Raw genomic sequence first — 21,090 nt, 5'->3', positions numbered from 1 at the left:
CGATTGATGTTGCCAGAAAATATGATCCCTGATGATAACCGTATATAATTAAATTTATATTGTTACTGTAAATGTGTATAACATGCACTGTGAGAATTATGACAAGTACAAATGTATATAAAGGCTGAAATGAGCTTTAAATGACATGAATTTAAGGCTGGAATGACTGAAAAAATAGGACTAATCCACAAACTCAGCTGCAAGTTTTCACTCCTAAAAATTTGGAAGAAAATAATTAGCTTAGATATACTGTTCTGGGTGATATTTATATATATTTTGGCACAGGCTTATTTTTATAAGACCTTATAATTCAATCACTTTGTTATGATAATTTACCTTACAACATTTAAAGTACATGTAAATCTACTATGTATTTAAAATATCTTTGAATTACTTAGGGTCTTAGAGTAAATTTGATTAAGGGATGTATAATGCAAGTTGAAAATTGTTGTGAAATGCAGTAAATTTATCCCTGTTAATCAGTAGTGTTTTATTTTACCATGTCAATTTGGTGGCTGTCACTTCAGTTGTAAACAAAGAATGCATGGGTAATATGGGGTAATATGATGCCACAGCCTGACTAAGGACAGACACTGACTGGTTCACTGTGTGTAAGTCAGAATTTTGAAAATAAGAGCGGGTGTTTGCAAGACAGTGTTATACAAAATGCAGCTTGAAAATTTGAAATGCAGTTTCAAAGCAATGATTGGACTTTTTTACTTTGAAGTTTTAATAATATGATGAATTAATCTTACTTTGATGAACATTCTGAAATAATTAAGTAAAAAGTGGAAGTCAACATTCAGTGTGTAAAAAAGGCTGAAAAGAGCGATTAAGTGAGTTATGATGGAACTTTTTAAAGTGCTCTGAACTACTAAACATGTTTTTTTTCTATATTTACTTTGTATTGTTTTCTTATAATGCTGTGTTTATTATAGTTATATTGTTTAACAGTAATATCTGTTTTTGCGGGTGGTTTTTAAACCTATAACATTTAAAATAAATGCTCAAGCTAGTTATCTTTGCAGTTAATTTCACATTATATAAAAAACATAATGCAGTCAAAGGTGTCTATATCTTAATGAATGTTTTTTGCCATATCGAGATTTTTGTCATTTGTGAAATAGAAACCTAGTGTTTTAGCTCCAATTGTCTCAGGTCCAGATAAAGTTTTTGTATTCCTTAAATTTAATTAGTGAATATTTTAGTGAATCAACAAGCATTATGTTGATTTTTAAGTATTTAGTTTAAGCCACTATTTCACTACAGTCAATGTATTGCGTTTATTAAAGCAGTGATTGAGTGAATGAGTTAATTGTTCGATCAATGAAGTATGTTGTGTCATCTGCAAAAAAGGTTTGTTTTATGACTGACTATATCTGGATAAAGATTGAAAGGTGCATGTTGTTTTTGTGATTAAAAAAAAAAAAAATCAGCTTTTGTGACCTCTTAATGTCCAACAATCCATCAGCAGCTTATGGAGCTGTGTATATACCGGAGTAGTTCATAATACCCCCTCCCCCCTCGGAATCATATATCTCCTGTCATTTCTGCCCGGAAATAAATTCCTCCTGGAAATTTCCTTCCCAGTCTAATTTCCACCCGGAAATACTTTCTGCCTCATTAGCATATTCCGCCCCAAATTCCGCCCCGTGTCAGCATGCAAAAATAATTTCCGCACAGAAATCTTTTCCGCCTCATTAGCATATTCCGCGCCGTGTCAGTATGCAAAAATAATTTCCGCCCGGAAATCTTTTCCGCCTCATTAGCATATTTTGCCTCAAATTCCACCCCATTTCAGCCCCGTTTTCGCCTCTTTTCCGCCTGGAAAACATTATTTCTGGTAACCACTATATTACGGACGGAATCAACAATTTTCCAGGCGGAACTGTCAATAAAATTTCTTCTCAATTCCGGGCAGAACATTTCGTACAGGTAGAGAACATACAGCGCCATAGGGCATATTGGAGAAAATCACTTATAATTAAAAAATTCCTTAACATGATTTGATTTAGTACAAACTAAACATGTATTGTTAAAATGATTTATAGTTTGTATGATTTTCTGGAGAAAAGTGTATATCCATCCAAAATATAATCTGAAACGTTCATTTAGTTAAGTCTTCTCTGTAGCTGCTTTATTTACACAGGCTCAAAACATGCCCACTTAAAGTAAGTGTGTAAAACAAAAAAATACTACAATATTGAATAAACCAAAATAAATGAAAGTCCCTTAACTCATCAATACGAACAATTAAAATTGCTTTATAAAAACAACAAGTTTGCATTATCTGGTATCTGCATCATACGACCTACATAAAGGACAACACAATTACATGAAAATCATTTTGCATTATGAGGTATCTCAATCCTTGACATAGGCCAGAAGTGAACATTTAGGAAGACAACAATTAAGTTGAAACTTACCATATGGAAGCTGAGAATGCCTCTCCCAATTTGTGAAATGCCCCCCTGTATAAATAAACCATACATATCAATAATATATTATTGTTTTCACTGTCTGAGGCCAAAAACCATTGCAACAAACATCAGTGAAACATCAGACCACTTTCCTAAGCATAACAAGAATTAAACAATGGTCTAATTTTGCAACATGACAAAATATTAGCAAACAAAGATTGGACAGCAAGTACAAATGCATTTTTATTGAAAACATTCATTCGGCAAGCCAATATATGTTTATTGTTTATCAACTAATACAAACACCTCTGATCATTGTATTGTATGTTATATTGTTTTTTATCCTAATTCTATAACGAGAGCACTGCATAACGGGTGCCACGCTCGGCTGCGGAAGCAGTTTTGAATAAATGAAAGCTTGTCAGAATTTATTTTTTTTAGGTCACAGTGACCTTGACCTTTGACCTAGTGACCCAAAACTGGGTGTGGCATGTACATGTAGAACTAATCAAGGTGCAGCTACATAGGAAGTTTCAAAGTTGTAGGTTGAAGCACTTTGATTTTAGAGCCAATGTTCAAAACCTTGACAAAATGTAAAGGTTTTAGTAAGACGACACGACGACGGACACGACGAGCTGCCTTATGACAATACCTCGGGTTATCTCCGAAATCAGCCAAGCTAAAAATTGATTCATGTCATGTACTGGATGTAACTATAGAAAATGCATCATTTTTTGAAACATGGGAGGGTTAAGAATGTGTGTATGTATTTTTACCTAACAAATAAAACACATACAATAACCCTGGAAATGAAACTAAACTGCATTTATAAGACATAAATGTATTCATCACCGAAATATTAAATGCACAACAATTAGCAGTGCATGTGAAATTCTTTTTTGATTCCTACATGTAGTTCTGTCCATACATGTTTTTATGTTGGTTCTTAAATTCACATGGTGGTATTTAAAGTCTCAGGATTTCAGTTAAATCTATAAATTGCACATCTATGCAATAATAATGGAAAAAAGATTAACTAAATGTATATAACAAGATGTGTTTGTGAAACACTACATGTATGTCCCCACCATATATTTGACCTTTGACCTTGAAGGATGACCTTGACCTTTCACCACTAAAAATGTGCTGCTCTATGAGATACACATGCATGCCATATATAAAGTTGCTATCTTCAATATTGCAAAAGTTATGGCCTACGTTAAAGTTTGACGCAAACAAACCAACAAACAGACAGGGCAAAATCAATATGTTCCCCAGGACCCCCAGTCTATAAAAAAGTATTTATATTATATTATAAGTGTTTTTGTACAAGTGAATCAAATCAAAATGTAAAGTGAACAATTAGCTTTCATCATTAACTATCTTCCAGTTTCGGAGAGATATGCACTTTTAATTTACATATGTACAAAAACCTGTCTTTACCTGTACTATTTCATATTTGATAACTGTTCTAATTTCCCATGTTATATAATAAGTCGGATTATAATGAATTGAACAGCCTTAAAGCTTGTATACAAAATTGCAAGGTCAAGTGTGACACTGGTATCTGCTCAACAGTCCTAAGATACCCCATACTTAATTATTAACTTGTGTTTAAAGTTCAATCATTGATACTGTTTCATTTTATTTGCATCTTTCCTTAAAATGAGCTTTATGTAGGATTTTTTCCACACAAAAAAACAATGGTTGGCTAGAAAAAAGTAGGAAAAATAATTTTAGTATTTAAAATAATGGAAATACAAAACATTTGAACCAATGTTTTGTAGTTAAATATAAAGGCATATAAATTTGTAAATTACAACAGATTTAATACATAGGATTTGCTCTGCTGACAAATGACGATAATGTTTACAGGTACATTAAGGGCTGCACAGTCAAATTATTTTGTTTCTCTTTAAGTAGTACCATGTACTAGAAAGATATTTGTTTTATTCCTAATAAATGCCACCCACCCTCTAAAGAAAAAGTCTGCAGTAAGGAATCTGGTAATTAACCATCACAAAAAAAAAAAAAGATAAGCCCCACTCTGGGAAATGAGGGCTTAATGTTTGAGTGTTAAGTGTTGCTTCTGATTGTGCAGTCAAAACAGGCTCATCTGGGACACAGGTGGTTAGCGTGTGGCTATGCTATTAATTAGTGAAAACATCATTTTGAATGATAAATAATCATATTATAACAAAAAATTAACTTTTCTGAAAAAAAATATTTCACTATCAAATATATATATAACAAGGTATGCAACTCAAAATCAGCCCAAAACGGGGTGCATCGCTTTGAACAGCCATATCTTCATCAATTTTGCAGCGATTTTCACGATCTCGGTCTTATTCAACGCAGAAATGAATTTCCTTTCTGGAAATGTATATGTCTTGCAATATTTTTACAAATGCTGGGTCAACTTTTAAGAAATAACACGATACACAACACGCATGACCCAGTTGACAGTGATCATGTATTCTTTATGAATGAAATCTCCAGTTGTAAAGACACACCTCCGCATTGGACCAATGAAATCACTCGTATGTTTAAAATGTCAGTTAGTTGAAATGTATGTAAACAAAGGTTTCAAACGGCGCTGGACAGTTAGTCTTGATGCAGAATGTAACGACAAGAACGGTAATAATGTTTTTTCATACGTTTTATTGAATTATGGTATCGAACTACATGAACTTTATAGGGAAGTTGCCCTTTACTCCGTGAAGATTTCAGTCTTAAAGACAGCATGATCACTGTCAACTGGGTCATGCGTGTTGTGTATCGTGTTATTTCTTAAAAGTTGACCCAGCATTTGTAAAAATATTGCAAGACATATACATTTCCAGAAAGGAAATTCATTTCTGCGTTGAATAAGACCGAAATCGTGAAAATCGCTGCAAAATTGATAAAGATATGGCTGTTCAAAGCGATGCACCCCGTTTAGGGCTGATTTTGAGTTGCATACCTTGTTATATATATATTTGATAGTGAAATATTTTTTTTCAGAAAAGTTAATTTTTCGTTATAATATGATTATTTATCATTCAAAATGATGTTTTCACTAATTAATATCATAGCCACACGCTAACCACCTGTGATCTGGGACTATCCTTTAAGCTTTAATACATATAATTTATGAAAGTAGTATTATCTCAGGGAAAATTTAAATAAACAAATTGTTGTCCTTGATTAGCCTATGACAGGTAATTAATCAGGGACAACACACTACGCATGGCAAAAACTATCCATACATGTACATACCTGCACCTTTTGGTTATATCTGATGAGTGTAAATCTGCTTATCCATGACTGAGTCCTTCAAATTTATAACCTAAGCAAGGTGTGCTTGGTAAACTGGATCACTTCCTGAAATAATATTTAAATTAATACTTTAATGTTACAACAGTTGAATACTACACTATACATGTACATGTAACCATCTTTACATGTATACAAATAATTTCATTTGAGTGCTTTAAGTAAAGGGTATAAATAGCATGCTGGTGATTTTATACGAGCTACATTGGAAATATAATATCAGTGCTCCAGCTAGGATTTAAAAAGGGCAGGGGGGCTTTTTTGTTAAAAGGGAACTTTCGACGCGCAGTATTTTGTCAAAAGGGCACTTTCGAGCACGGGCCTTTCCAAAATGCTTCCTGTTGCATGTTAATTTATATGTTATTAATAATTGCTAGTATATTATTAGCTCATCTATTTTTTTTAAAAAAAATATGAGCTATTGTCATCACCTTGGCGTCGGCGTCCGGTTAAGTTTTGCGTTTAGGTCCACTTTTCTCAGAAAGTATCAATGCTATTGCATTCAAACTTGGTACACTTACTTACTATCATGAGGGGACTGGGCAGGCAAAGTTAGATAACTCTGGCGTGCATTTTGACTGAATTATGTGCCCTTTTTATACTTAGAAAATTGAAAATTTTGGTTAAGTTTTGCGTTTAGGTCCACTTTTTTCAAAAAGTATCAATGCTATTGCATTCAAACTTGGTACACTTACTAACTATCACGAGGGGACTGGGCAGGCAAAGATAGATAACTCTGGCATGCATTTTGACAGAATTATGTGCCCTTTTTATACTTCGAAAATTGAAAATTTTGGTTAAGTTTTGTGTTTAGGTCCATTTTATTCCTTTAGTATCAAAGCTATTGCTTTCATACTTGCAACACTTATTAACTATCATAAGTGGACTGTGCAGGCAAAGTAATGTAACTCTGACTGGCATTTGGACGGAATTATGGGCCCTTTATACTTAGAAAATTGAAAATTTGGTTAAGTTTTGTGTTTTGTTTCACTTTACCCCTAAATTATCATAGATATTGCTTTCATACTTGGAACACTAGCAAACTATCATAAGGGTACAGTAAAAGGAAAAGTTGCATAACTCTGGATGTCATTTTTATGGAATTATGGCCCTTTTTTGACTTAGTAACTTTGAATATATGGTTAAATTTTGTGTTTTGATCCACTTTACTTCTTAAGTATCAAGGCTATTGCTGTCATACTTCAAATACTTTCATGCTATCATATGGTTACTGTACCTGGCAAGTTGAATTTTACCTTGACCTTTGAATGACCTTGACTCTCAAGGCCAAATTATTACATTTTAAACTTTGAAACTTTGACAAAACTACTCTTACCTGACATACCACAATAGACTCCACCCAAACCATCCCGCGCACCCCCCCCCCATCCCCGAATCACCCCCCCCCTATTTTTTTTTATTTTTTTTAAGATCATCTCACAAATGACCACCACACCCTCACACTATACCCCCCCACCCCCCAATTTTTTTTTTTAATGGTTAAAAACACAACTATTTATTTTGATTATTTTATGTTTGAAATACCCTCCAACCATCGCACCCAAGAATCCCCCCAGCCCCCCACCCCCCACCCCCCCCCTAATTTTTTTTTTTTTCATCTCACAATGAAATACCGTCCAACCATCGCACCAAAAAATCCCCCCCCCCCACCCCCGATTTTTGTTGTTTTTTTTTGCATTTTTTTTCGCATTTTTGGAAGACAATGTAATAAATGTCCACACCCCCACACTATACACTCCTCTTCAATCCACCCCTCCCTCCTTTGTGATTGAAAATGAGAGTCCCTTCACCTTTAAAAAGAAAATAGATGAGCGGTCTGCACCCGCAAGGCGGTGCTCTTGTTCCCATTATTATTGAACCATTTAAATATAATGTGTACGATGGGACAAATTTAAGGGCAGGGGGGGGCCCGAGGAAGGGCAGGGCGGAGGTTCGGGAGGGCAGGGCGGGGCGCCCTCAAATTGAGGCCTAGCTGGAGCACTGTAATATAATTGACTATCTGGAAGTTTTCAAACTTTAGACAGGCCAATTAATTACAACATAGTTGATATTTCATAATAATTAGCCTTTATATTTAAGTAAAGAAAGTTCCTTTATTAAGAAAACAATTTAAACTTGTTATGTGAGATGTTCATTATTTGTTTACTGATACAAAAATGAGAAATATCATATATATTTCATATATATATATATATATGAGCCGTGTCGCAACAAAACCTGTATTCATGACATCAGCTATGACGTTGGTAAATTCTCTGTAAAGTGACGTTCACATTTTTTTTTACTTTGTGCGATTTCGTCATCACTGAAACATGTGAATCTGTGTAGCTGTTTAGAACAGTTTTATAAGAATTTGTTGGACATCTTAAATATGAAATGAAGTGAAATGGATAATGAAATAGAAGTAAGTAATATATTTTATTAATATTAGCTATTTTGCAAAATTGCTTTAACCTAGCGAACTAGACGTGTTTACAAATTAACCACCATGTTAAACGTTGTTAAGATATTCAGTGAACGAAAATTTTATATTTACGGTAGAATGTATCAGACTAAAAGTTTGTTATTTGTATTTGTAGACCTACATGAATTGTTGTAAGAGTTTATCCCAACCTTTAATTTCAACCATGGGCCTGATGGGGTTAAACATAACAATGCGTACAAAAAGTTGTTTTTTCCAATAAGGAAGATTTTTGTCAGTCACTTATTATCCTTGTTTCGGTAGGAAATAGCTTGCATATCGCACATATAGATCTACATTGTCTCCTTTTATTCAACTACTGACTGCAAAATAAATCTCAGTAATTTCGCGTAAAGAAACACATATAGATTATTTTATGTTTGAATAATTGGCATATTAACGTTTCCATGAAGTTGGGACTGGACAATTCATTGTCTGACCACTTTGGACGAACTCCATCGGTAAGGTATTAACTAATGTAGGCCTATGATAATTGGTTGAAAATGTTCACACCACTGAGTAAAATTGGTTATTTTTTTTTTTAGTATAACGGTTATATAATGCTGTTTAACGAAAAGTGTAAAGTGCTTAAAGTGCAATACAAAGCGAAAGAAAAACAAAACTCGGACATTATAAACCATGCACATTGTCTTCAATTATATTAACCAATGCAAATGAATAGTACTGTGAAACCATTTATTTTCGACAGCACAAAATTTCGTCATTTTTATAAAAATGACGATTTCGTCAGCACTTAAATTCGCCGATTTCTGATTATGATATTTAAAAAAATGCGTTAGTCAATATCCGATTTGTGTGTAATACATATTCGCGATCAATTGCAGTTGCGAAAAATCGTGGTACGAATGCGAGAACACACTAGAGAATCACTGCAGTAGGTGGGGCCTGTTTGTCACATGCCAATTAACTACCGGTAGTCTTTTGTTATCAAGGGACAGTAATAGACCCTCTTTATGCATATTCTCACGTTCATTGTTATGATTAGCGGACAAGTGGGATCTAACTGGTATGATTTTTATTAAAATGCTGTCAATACCGTTTTAAAACTGTTTGTGTTATACGAAAGAGGTTCCAGTTTGTTAAGTGGGTTTTTTTTCAAATAAAATGCTTTTTTATTCTGATATCAACATTAAAATTATAAACTCTATGTGTGTGTTTGTTCATAAAAAGTAAACTACCGGTATATAAATCAATAATGTCAATAATTTAAAAATAAATAAATTGATACATATAAAATAGTAATAAGTGTGGTTAAACGCAAACAATCAAACAACAAACAGCAATTAAAATATTCTTTATTAATTTGTGATAAATACGCATGTTGATCACACATCGTCATCTTTTCATTTGGTTTATTGTCTTTCATCGGCATTCGCTGCGTGATGGCTAATATGCAACACCCCTGAAAAACACAATGCACCTAATGGGTAATAAAGTTATTAACAATTAGCGCTTATTCATTACCAATCTACATAAACGAAGTCATCCCATTTGATACAGCTGTAATGCACACGCGTTTTAAAGAAGCGTAACGTGTCAGTTAAGTACCTTGTGTAATCTACATCCCTTTGTGTCAAAACCGGATTAATCTTGATTACGAAACAGCAGTGAATGTGTGCATGGATTATGGTGGAATTTAATGCCTCATGTCTACGGTAAAGTTTTAAAATATTGTTCAACTTAGTGTTTGTTTTTGTTCAAACATAGAGCATGATTGTTCGTTAGGATCTTAAATTCGCCGATCGGTCGACTGACGAAATTTATGAAAATTAATGCCTGACGATTAATAATGGTTTCACAGTATTCGCAAATGTGTCATATTTTTTTGGCTCTATCAAAACGTTTTAAAATGTTTGCCAAAATAGTATTTTTTTATTTTCAGACACTATCAGTACATGTACTTCCGCATGACGACAGAAGAGCCATTTAAGATGAGTATCTTTCGAAAACGGAAAGAGACATGCATGATTTGATTTATATGTTAGTGGATCTGTGTATAATCAGATTCATATGCATATTTTGCTTTATTATCCCCACGCTTTTTGAAAAAAAGGTGGGGATATTGTGGTGATCTCCGCCGTCCGTCCGTCCGTCCGTCTGTCCGTCCGTCTGTCCGTCTGTCCGTCCGTCCTGGCCACTATCTCCTCCTACACTAAAAGCACTAGAACCTTGAAATTTACGCACATGGTAGCTATGAGCATATGTGCGACCCTGCACTATTTGGAATTTTGATCTGACCCCTGGGTCAAAAGTTATAGGGGTTGGGGTGGGGCCGCGTCAGAAATTATCACTCATTTTTTTAGGTTATTTTACATTTACTTCTTTATTTCTACACCGATTCACTTCAAATTGATACTGGACCTCACCTATGACAATACGGTCAATCTCAACCATGCATGGCCCCATTCCCAACCCTGGGGCGCCCCGCCCACATAGGCCACACCCACCAAAATTTCCATTTACTATAATTTTTTCATTTCTACACGGATTCACTTCAAATTGATACTGAACTTTTGTTATGACATTAGGGTCAATCTCAACTATGCATGGCCCCAATCCCAACCCTGGGGCGCCCGCCCACATAGGCCACACCCACCAAAAAATTCCATTTACTATAATTTTTTCATTTCTACACCAATTCACTTCAAATTGATACTGAACTTCTCTTATGACATTAGGGTCAATCTCAACTATGCATGGCCCCATAACCAACCCTGGGGCCCCGCCCACATAGACCACACCCACCCAAAATTGCCTTTACTATAATTTCTTCATTTCTACACCGATTCACTTCAAATTGATATTGAACTTCTCTTATGACAATACAGTCAATCTCAACTATGCATGGCCCCATTACCAACCCTGGGGCGCCCCGCCCACATAGACCACACCCACCCAAAATTGCCTTTTACTATAATTTCTTCATTTCTACACCGATTCACTTCAAATTGATACTGAACCTCTCTTATGACAATACAGTCAATCTCAACTATGCATGGCACAATTACCAACCCTGGGGCGCCCTGCCCACATATGTCACACCCACCCAAAATTGCCTTTTACTATAACTTCTTCATTTCTACACCAATTCACTTCTAATTGATGATGAACTTCTCTTATGACAATACGGTCAATCTCAGCTATGCATGGCCCCATTACCAACCCTGGGGCACACCTAGGTCAAACATTCGGCGTGGGGATACGCGTCGGCCTCTGCCGCGCCATTTCTAGTTATGTTTGTCAAGCTGTACAGTTTACTGAAATAGCATTGTCATTGAACTGAGGATGTCAAGTGCTGCAAGATATTGAAAGGTAAACAAATTAAATATATTATTTTAACTCCATTTAATACATCATTAACACAGCAACAACACTAAAGCGTGTTTGTTATTATTTGTTAATGTTTTCACCAAATGATATTTAATTTTAAAACAAGCGATGTGTTTGTGAAAAACTATGTCCCAATATATATGACCTTTGACCTTGAAGAATGACATTACCCTTTCACCACTCAAAATGTGCAGCTCCATGAGATACACATGCATGCCAAATATTAGGTTGCTAGCTTCAATATCGCAAAAGTGAAATATAATGAGCGATTTTGACCCAAATATTTGACCTTTTACCTTGAAGGATGACCCTGACCTTTCACCACTCAAAATGTGCAGCTCCGTGAGATACACCTGCATGCCAAATATGAAGTTGCTAAGTTCATAATTGCAACAGTTATGGCAAATGTTAAAGTTGGGGCAAACAAACATTAACCAACGGACAGGGCAAAAACAATATGTCCCCCACTATATATAATTAATACTCTAAAAGAGGTTGTGATTAAATGGTGTATTTAAGAATCTATAGATTATTGCAAGTTTAATATGCATGTGGAAGTATATTAACTAAACGTTGCCTTCATTGTAAGAAGACATTAAAGAAGCACTTTATAATATCCCCCCCCCCCCAAAAAAAATGCTGTGAAAAGTTGGACATGCTAGGAGATGTAGCCGATATATTTCAAAGAATTTCGGTAGGGTAAGTAAATCCAGTTCTATAATTGTTAAAAGGCATTTTTGAAAAAAAAAAAATTTTGGTGCATGCAAAGGAGGTATAACCATGTATGTTAGAAAAATTCTGGTTATTAATATTCAGGATTTATTGAAATATGGCTATTTAAAGTCGACGATGCAGGGATATGTCCCATATTTAGCACTTTATTTACAAATTTCTTTAAAGGTATGCCAGTTTTTTCACCGACAATTATATTAACCAATGTCCCCGAGTAACATATCCGCCAGGGTTTCTTAAACAAGTGGGCCTGAAAGGCCCAAAGTCGCTCACCTGACATAACAAGATATTATTGGGACAAATCTTCTGACCAAGTTTCAGGAAGATCCAAAAATAGATATGGCCTCTTGAGTGATAACAAGGTTTTACTATAGCCATATAAGGAAAAGTGCCCCGCCCCCTTGCAGTCATGTCTTTCAACCAACCGGCATCATTTTTGAACTCGTCCAAGATATTATCGAGATGAATTTTCTGACCAAGTTTCATGTGGATCGGACTATGAATGTGGCCTCTATGGTGTTAACAAGATTTTACTTAAAAGCCATATAAGGAAAAATGCCCCACCCCTTGGAAGCCATTTTTTTCAAGCAAACATAATTATTTTGGAACTCATCCAAGATATCATTGAGACCAATCTTCTGACCAAATTTCATGAAGATTGTAAATTAAATGTGGCCTCTAGAGTGTTAAAAAGCTTTTACTATAGCCATATACATGTATAGCCATATTAGGAAAAATGCCCCGCCCCTGGTGGCCATGTTTTTAAAGCAACCAAAAAAATTTTTGAACTCGTCCAAGATATCATTGAGACAAATCTTCTGACCAAGTTTCATGACAATCGGAAAATAAATGTGACCTCTAGAGTGTTGACAAGGGTTTACCATAGCCGAATAAGGAAAATAGCCCCGCCCCTGTGGTGGCCATGTTTTTCATCCAACCGGCATCATTTTTGAATTCGTCCAAGATATTATTCGGATGAATCTTTTGACCACTTAGTTTCATGAAGATCGGACTATAAATGTGGCCTCTAGACAGTGTTAACAAGATTTTACTAAAGCCTAATATAGCCATATAAAGAAAAATGCCCCGCCCCTTGGCGGCCATGTTATTCAATCAAACGTAACCTTTTTCTAACTCATCCAAGATATCATTAAGACAAATCTTCTGACTATATTTCATCAAGATTGGACAATAAATGTGGCCGCTAACTCGTCTTTTCAAACTCGTCTAAGATATTATTGGGATGAATCTTCTGACCAAGTTTCATGAAGATTGGACAATAAATGTGGCCTCTAGAGTGTTAACAAGATTTTACTATAGCCATATATAGCCATATAAGGAAAAATGCCCCGCCCCTTGGCAGCCATGTTTTTCAGGCAAAGGTTACCATTTACCGAAATTCGGCCTCATTTCCCCCTAAAAATAGTATACTTTTTTCCCTATTTCAGCTAAAAATTCCCCCCTCAATTTTTTTTATTATTTTATTTAATACCTTAGTTGCCAGCTGGTATTAACCTTTGATTAAATGTATATTTATGTAAATTATCGTGTAAGTACCTGTTATCGAACAGCACCTATTATCGGACGTTTTGTTTTGGTTCTGTAATGCACATGCACAAAAGTGCGCATGACGTCACATTGATAAACAAATGGTCGCACATGAAGTCAATGACCTACTTGCCTGCTTAGCTTGAAACAAATGCGCCGAAAACAAATTAAATGAATGCATTTATTGTTATTTACACCGTTTTGTGTGTTTTTTGTTATTACTTTTTGAATGCATTTATCAAAACGTGCATTTACACACCAAAAAGCATATTTACGTTTGCAATTATGATTGCAGAAGACGCAGATTTTTTCGCCGAGTCTGGGTCACTTGATAGTCATGTGACTTTGTATATACTGGAGTGGTATTTATGAAGTGTCGGGTAATAGGTCATGTTTACATCGGCCGCCATTTAGTTTTTTCTGCTAGAGGTAACAATAATCAGGGAATCATTGTTATGAATTCTTGAAGGTAGTTTGCTGGAAAACTTTACAGATAAATCATTCAATGATTGAACTGTTAGTCATTTGTTAAAACAAAATGTTTTTGTCATTTTTAAAGTGTTTCAATTTTAAAGTAATTTAACGTAATTTCTTAGGTGTTCGATAATTGGTTCGTCCACCATACATTAAAATATAGCAATTATAAGTGCTGAATTGTTGGTGAAACATCTTCTAAAATTCCCCTTTTCGCACAAAATGCCGCGAAATTCCCCCCTTTTATGGCGCCGGCCCCAATCCCCCAAAGTGTAGCAAGGGCCATGCTTCTCTTAAAGTAATGCAGATGAACCTTGCTTCTATTAATGACCTAGTATCGTGTAAGTACCTGTTATCGAACAGCACCTATTATGGGACGTTTTATTTTGGTTCTGTATGCACATGCGTAAAAGTGCGAATGACGTCACATTGATAAACAAATGGTCGCACATGAAGACCTAGTCCATACAAACGGACTCCCAGAGCCTTTGATAATTTTTGCTATGGCGGCTCTTGCAGTCCATATGCACCCCTTCATAAACATGGGTGCAGTTCAGCGCAGCGAATTCGTGCGCTTCACTCAACAGACGTCGTTCGAGACAAATCAGGGGTTTTTTTTAGAGAAAGGGGAAGACGCTGGACGCTGGGTGAAAGGGGAAAAAAAGAGTGCGAAAGAGAGATATTAGGGGAAAAAATAAAAACTGTTCATTTCAATGTCTATAACTCATCAAAAGAGACTTGTCTCTGTCCTTTTTGTTCTTAAACACATTTAACAGGTATTAAAGTCAAAGTCCATAATAAAGTTGCAGGTGTAGATCTAATAATGGGAAATGTTTTCAACTATATTTGTGTACTGGGGCCGGGGGACGATGTCAATTTTGTGATTTCAATTTCATGATGAATGGGTTGACGATCTTGATTTGCTACAGTATTGGAAGGGAAAGGAGCGGCAGCTGCCGATTGTCTACTTTCACTTTCACAATGTTCGATGTTGATTACCTCGGAATCCTGCTGGGTTATAACGGTTTTCGATGATTCTTTCTTAAAAAATGCCTCGATGCGTTCAGTATCTTCCGAGTTCGAATGTTTTATTTTGTTTGTGTAAGAACGCTAATTGTGAGACATTTTTTTCTGTTTTCACGTTTATACCTTACTCCTATAAATATGAGGTCGATTTACAAGCGGGGTAGCTTACGTCTAATTATTTGGACTAGTTTATACCTCGGCTTGCACATAGCCCGGATGAAAATTCGACTGGTTTCCGGTAATTAATTGACGAAACACCCTTCTCGCGCAAGTCCGGTATCCAGTAAAATAGTCACATGATTATTACGATTAGTTGCCCAGTTTACATGACGTTATTTAAGAGCTATATTTAGAATAACTGGGATTCCCAGATGTTGTGTGTTTTTCTGGAGAGAGAGCTCGCGAATTCGTTGTACATGGTGCAAATTGGATAATTGTCGAATGCCCCAATGAAAAATAAACATTTCTTTGAGAGAAAATATTATATTTTGGTGAAAAATGATATTGTTGGTGGGGAAATTGTATTTTAAGGGGAAAAATTCTGGTAGGGGAAGACGCCGAATATCGGCGTCACTTTCTTAGTAAAAAAAACCCCTGCAAATTGAGGAAAATAATGAATAAACTTCATAAACATGTTAAATTTACCTGAATGCAGGCTTGGCGAAATTGCCGGTCCGCCGGTCCTGACCGGCAGATTTTCATTTGGTCCGGCAGGATTAACAAGAATGCCGGTCCTGGCGACCGGCAAAATGTGAAATGACTACAAACAAATCTTTTTTTTTTCAAAGTTGAAAATTCGAAGAGCAAACCCCTTACTACATCATGAAAATGAAATCGCTCATTGTTTTGATGTTTGCAAAAGGTTTGTTACGTACAATTAGCAAATCCAATTGGTTACACAACACCTACTTCAAACTCAGTCGAAAAATCGGCAACTGCCTTCTAACAAAAAAGATCTTGATAGCTTTGACATATTTTTCGAGTAGATAAGGACATTAAAATATCATAAAATATAAAAATTCTTTATGAAGCATGGCTTTTAAAAAGGTTGTTTATTAAGTATAAACAATGTTCTAGTGATAACACAACCATTTGCAAACGCCATTTTTCAGAAGTGTAAAGAGAACAGTGCATTATGGGGCAGAGCTTTCATTGGACGAGCGAATTTAAATTTAGATTGAATGCAATACGTTACATGTACAAAGAACTGTTATATTGCATCATACACAGTGTCATGTAAAAATCGTGCTTCCCGGGGACTTTCTGATACCAGGCAAAAATGAAAATGAATCTCTGTTAACAATTACACTGCGTTAGCATGTAAATGAATCATCTTGATTATTTAATTAATTTCTCGTACACGTTCTGAAAAAGTAATGCCTTTATACTAAAATGATAATTAAATGTCAGGAAACTTGTTTTATACTGTGCGCAGTATATTTAACAGCCGGTCTGCTCCAAACTGCAATTTCATCAAAGTACATGCAATAATGTTTTAATCGTTTTGAATAATTATAATTTGATAATTATTCGGCTTGCACTTACGTTATTGAAATTAGCGCACCGAACCGCTGATAGGGAATACATTGTGCATGTAATAAACACTGACACGCGAATTTTTCGCACCTTTATTGACATTACACAACATATTAACACCAATTAGCTGCCGGTGTCGTTTAACCTCTAAGCGATTAAAATCGGTTTAAGGGACGGTTGAATAAAACGATCAAGATGTGATCGCTGCCATCTTTGAATTTTCTAGTTGTTTTTTTTCGGTCCGGCTCAATTTTGTCCGGACCGGCACATTTTCTGAAATGCCTGTCCGGATGACCGGCAGCTTTTTTCCACTTTCGCCAAGCCTGGAATGGCAACCTACGGATGTTATCCTTTGCATGCACCCTAAAAAAACACGACGATGTTTCAACACACTTTTCTCGCTGACATGTTTATGTTTAAATTTGAAACAGTGTATTCTGTATCAAATACCACATCGTTATCGACCTTATAGGCTGAAGCACATAACCCGACGTGCAAAATATTGGTGTACTGTGACCTAACCAATATTGGGTCACTTTTCCAATATGGTGGATACAGCGTACAAAACAAAACCTTAGTCAATAATATCAATTATTTCTTGCTTTAATGGTATCATTTAGATAAGTTTGTGTTTTAGATAGGTTAACTTTAAAGGGATCTTTTCACGGTTTGGTAAATTGACAAAATTGAAAAAAGTTGTTTCAGATTCGCAAATTTTCGATTTAGTTATGATATTTGTGAGGAAACAGTATTACTGAACATTTACCATAGTCCAATATAGCAATTATATGCATATTTTGACGATTTGAAAACCTAATAAACAGCTGCGCCATGAGCGCATGATACGCCCGTCGTTCGCCAATGAAGTAGTAAGGTAATAAATAACCCTTTGAATCATTTTTTTACTTCAGTTTATTTGTATTTGAATACATGGTTTATTTTATAAGTACATGAGCATGGAGCGCCGTCTCCTTGACATTCATACCATATCTTTTTTTGAGTATATGTATGCATTTCTTTAGAGGATATGGAGTTGAAGTAAACCTGTTATAGATATTTTGACCAATAATAAAAGAGAAATGTAGATGGGTAAGTGGTAGTGTACAATCGGAATAGAAAAAAGCTCACCTTGTTCAATTTTTCAGGGATACTAAAAAAAAAAAAAAAAAATCCATCGAAGGATATTTGAGCTACAGTAGGACATTCAATGAAATGACGAAATTTTGACGAACAAAGTCCCATAACTCTGGAACGACAATTCAGAATTCCGTCAAAAACGAAAGGGGATCAGGGTTTATCAATATTAAGATTGTGTTGAAATTTGAAAAAAATCCATCGAAGGATATTTGAGCTACAGTAGGACATTCAATGAAATCACGAAATTTTGACGAACAAAGTCCCATAACTCTGGAACGACAATTCAGAATTCCGTCAAAAACGAAAGGGGATCAGGGTTTATCAATATTAAGATTGTGTTAAAATTTGAAGAAAATCTGTCAAAGGATATTTGACGTAGCGTACGACATTAACAGACGGACGGACGGACGCGGGGTATACCATAATACGTCCCGTCATAGACGGGCGTATAAAAATTATAAAGCGTTGCAACGCGAAACGATTGAATAATTTGGAGAGTTCTGTTGTTGTCGTTTAAATTTACGAAACTAGGAAGATTGCTTATATAAGGTATAAAATACTTAATCTGTGTATACTCGGCGGAATAGCCGAGAGGGCTAATGCGTTTTTACTTCAGACTACTCCAGGACTCCGGGGGTCACTGGTTCGAGCCCTGGTACCGGCTACTTTTTTTCCTTGTTTTAATTTTATTCTTGATTTTTTACTGGAGCTTTTAAGATTCAATGTTTACATTTATCAATATAAAGCGTTTAATTACAAACTTCAAAATATGCCAAAATCTGTGAAAAGGCCCCTTTAATAAGTTCTTGCAGTTTCAGTGTTCCTTAACCCTTGCATTGTTGATAACATTTTGCACCCATGGACAAGAGAGAGCGCATTGCAACTCTCAGCCTAAGCTGAGAGTTGAATTATTGCAACTAATGAAGTCCATGACCTACTTAGCTTGAAACAAATGCGCGGAAAACAGGTTAAAGGAATGCATTTATTGTTATTTACACCATTTAATGTGTTTTTTGCTAATACTTTTTGAATGCATTTATCAAAACTTGCATTTACACACCAAAAAGCATATTTCTGTTTGCAAATTTGATTGCAGAAGACGCAGATTTTTTCGCCGAGTCCGGGTCATGTGATAGTCATGTGACTTGGTATATACTGGAGTAGTATTTATGAAGTGTGGGGTAATATGTCATGTTTACATCGGCCGCCATTTAGTTTTTTCTGCTAGAGGTGACAATAACCAGGGAATCATTGTTATGAATTCTTGAAGCTAGTTTGCTGGAAAACTTTACAGATAAATCATTCAATGAATGAACTGTTAGTCATTTGTTAAAACAAAATGTTATTGTAAGTGTTTCAATTTTAAGGTAATTTAACGTAATTTCTTAGGTGTTCGATAACTGGTTTGTCCACCATAACTGACAAAACTGTTAAAAACATGAACTATTATGTCATGATCAGATCGATAACATAAACTATTTAAATCAGCTAGTATTTACGATAATAAGATGTTATTGTCTTTGACAACTTTAAAACTCACGATTTAAAAGCTCGGCACAAATCCTCAAATGTGCCTGTCAAACGCCGTCCGGTTTGTTATTGTCGTCCATGTTGGATAAGACGATCTTTAAACTCTTTTGATTGGCTTATTTTGTAATGAGGTGACAAATAGAATGGACTGTCGTAGGGTTTCGTTTGTAAGGCTACATTCTACTAATGTCTCCGCATATAGTTGTATTATCCCTCACAAACCACATCATCATCATCACCATCATCATCATCATCATCATCATCATCATCATCATCATCATCATCATCATCATCATCATCAATTCATTGACCGGTTCAGCCGTTTGGGAGAAATGATGGACGACGATACAGAAATCCTTCTACAGTCAGGTCTGTATGCTGCTGAGAGTAATTCATCAATGGGAAGAAATGATGTCCATTCTATTATATTATCCATCTAGCTTAATTTCTTCCGACGGCCTCAATGTCGACTTCTTTAGCATGCCCTGGAGAACAATCTTGCACAGAGAGTCGTGCCTGGTGACGTGTCTTAACCAAGCCAACTTTTACAGTAACCAGTAGGAGCTCTCGTGGACCAACCAGTATTGCAGTCATGTTCAGGACTTACTATGAGATGCGGAGCAGTCTTTGGAGACATTTATGTTCAAATGCCTGTATCCTGCGTTCTGTGTCCGCATGAAGCTTCCAGGTCTCGTAGCCGTAGAGGAGGATGGATACTACGAGGGTCTTGTAAAATCTTACTTTGTGGGGAAGCTGATGGAACTGCTTGTCCAAAGCCCAGTCTGGCCATGGCAATTTTATTTGGACCTCAGCGATACTGGTACCATCCTTTGACAAAGTTGGACCCAAGTACTTGAAGCTGGTCATTTCTTCTAGCTTCTCGCCGTTCATGGTGATGTCTGTGCTGGTGTTGGTCGTGCTGTTCACCATGATATTCGACTTCTCCGTGCTGAACTCCATCCCGTTGGCACTTGCTCTTTAATACAGTATGTGAGTTAAATATTGAAGTTCACTGTTGGTGCCGCCCATGAGGTCAATATCATCGTCAATTTCACCAAGTCAAATCTAATGCGATGGTTCTATGTGAATTGCTTGTTCTTTAACTTCAGCTTGATGGTGGTGAGCACTAGTCATGGTCACTACCGATGTATGCGCCAGGAAACGTTCTTGTGTTCGCCTTGTTAATGCAAGACTTGAACCGTTGCGGCGCCAGTATGAAATCGGTCTGGTGTTGTACTTGCCCGTTTGGAGCATGCGGGGTCGCTGTTCTGGACAGTTTGTGTAGGTGCAGCGTGTTGGCCAGGGTGAGTGGGTGGCCTCCGGTGAACTTTAGAAGTCTCAAACTTCTGCCGTTGGTCTCTCCTAAGCCAAATCTACCTAATGTCCCTGACCAGTCTTGGTATGCGTCTGTTCAAACCTTGGCGTTCCAGTCGCATTGGAAAATGAGGAGGTCTTTCTTGGGGACATTGGCAATGACGCGCTCTTAATCTACTTATAACTGTTCAATCTCCTCGTCTTTGTAGTCAGCTGTTGGTGCGT

General features: G+C 36.0%; 1 protein-coding gene across 1 annotated transcript in view; it reads right to left on the bottom strand.

The window, feature by feature from the left end:
* Window positions 1–19,675, bottom strand: part of LOC127879631 (GRAM domain-containing protein 2B-like) — a 48,209-nt gene extending 28,534 nt beyond the window's left edge. Inside the window, exons 1-3 of the mRNA XM_052426601.1 lie at window positions 19,562–19,675; window positions 5,679–5,783; window positions 2,427–2,471 (exon numbers count right to left, since the gene is read on the bottom strand). Of these exons, the coding sequence (XP_052282561.1) occupies window positions 2,427–2,429 (3 nt within the window). The 5' untranslated portion in view covers window positions 2,430–2,471; window positions 5,679–5,783; window positions 19,562–19,675. The remainder of the gene's footprint in view (window positions 1–2,426; window positions 2,472–5,678; window positions 5,784–19,561) is intronic.
* Window positions 19,676–21,090: the final 1,415 nt, after the last annotated feature.

This window comes from Dreissena polymorpha, chromosome 4 (genome assembly GCF_020536995.1).
Source record: "Dreissena polymorpha isolate Duluth1 chromosome 4, UMN_Dpol_1.0, whole genome shotgun sequence".
NCBI lineage: Eukaryota > Metazoa > Mollusca > Bivalvia > Myida > Dreissenidae > Dreissena > Dreissena polymorpha.
The sequence above is the reverse complement of the archived record's forward strand: the minus strand, read 5'-3'. Positions and strand labels throughout refer to the sequence as shown.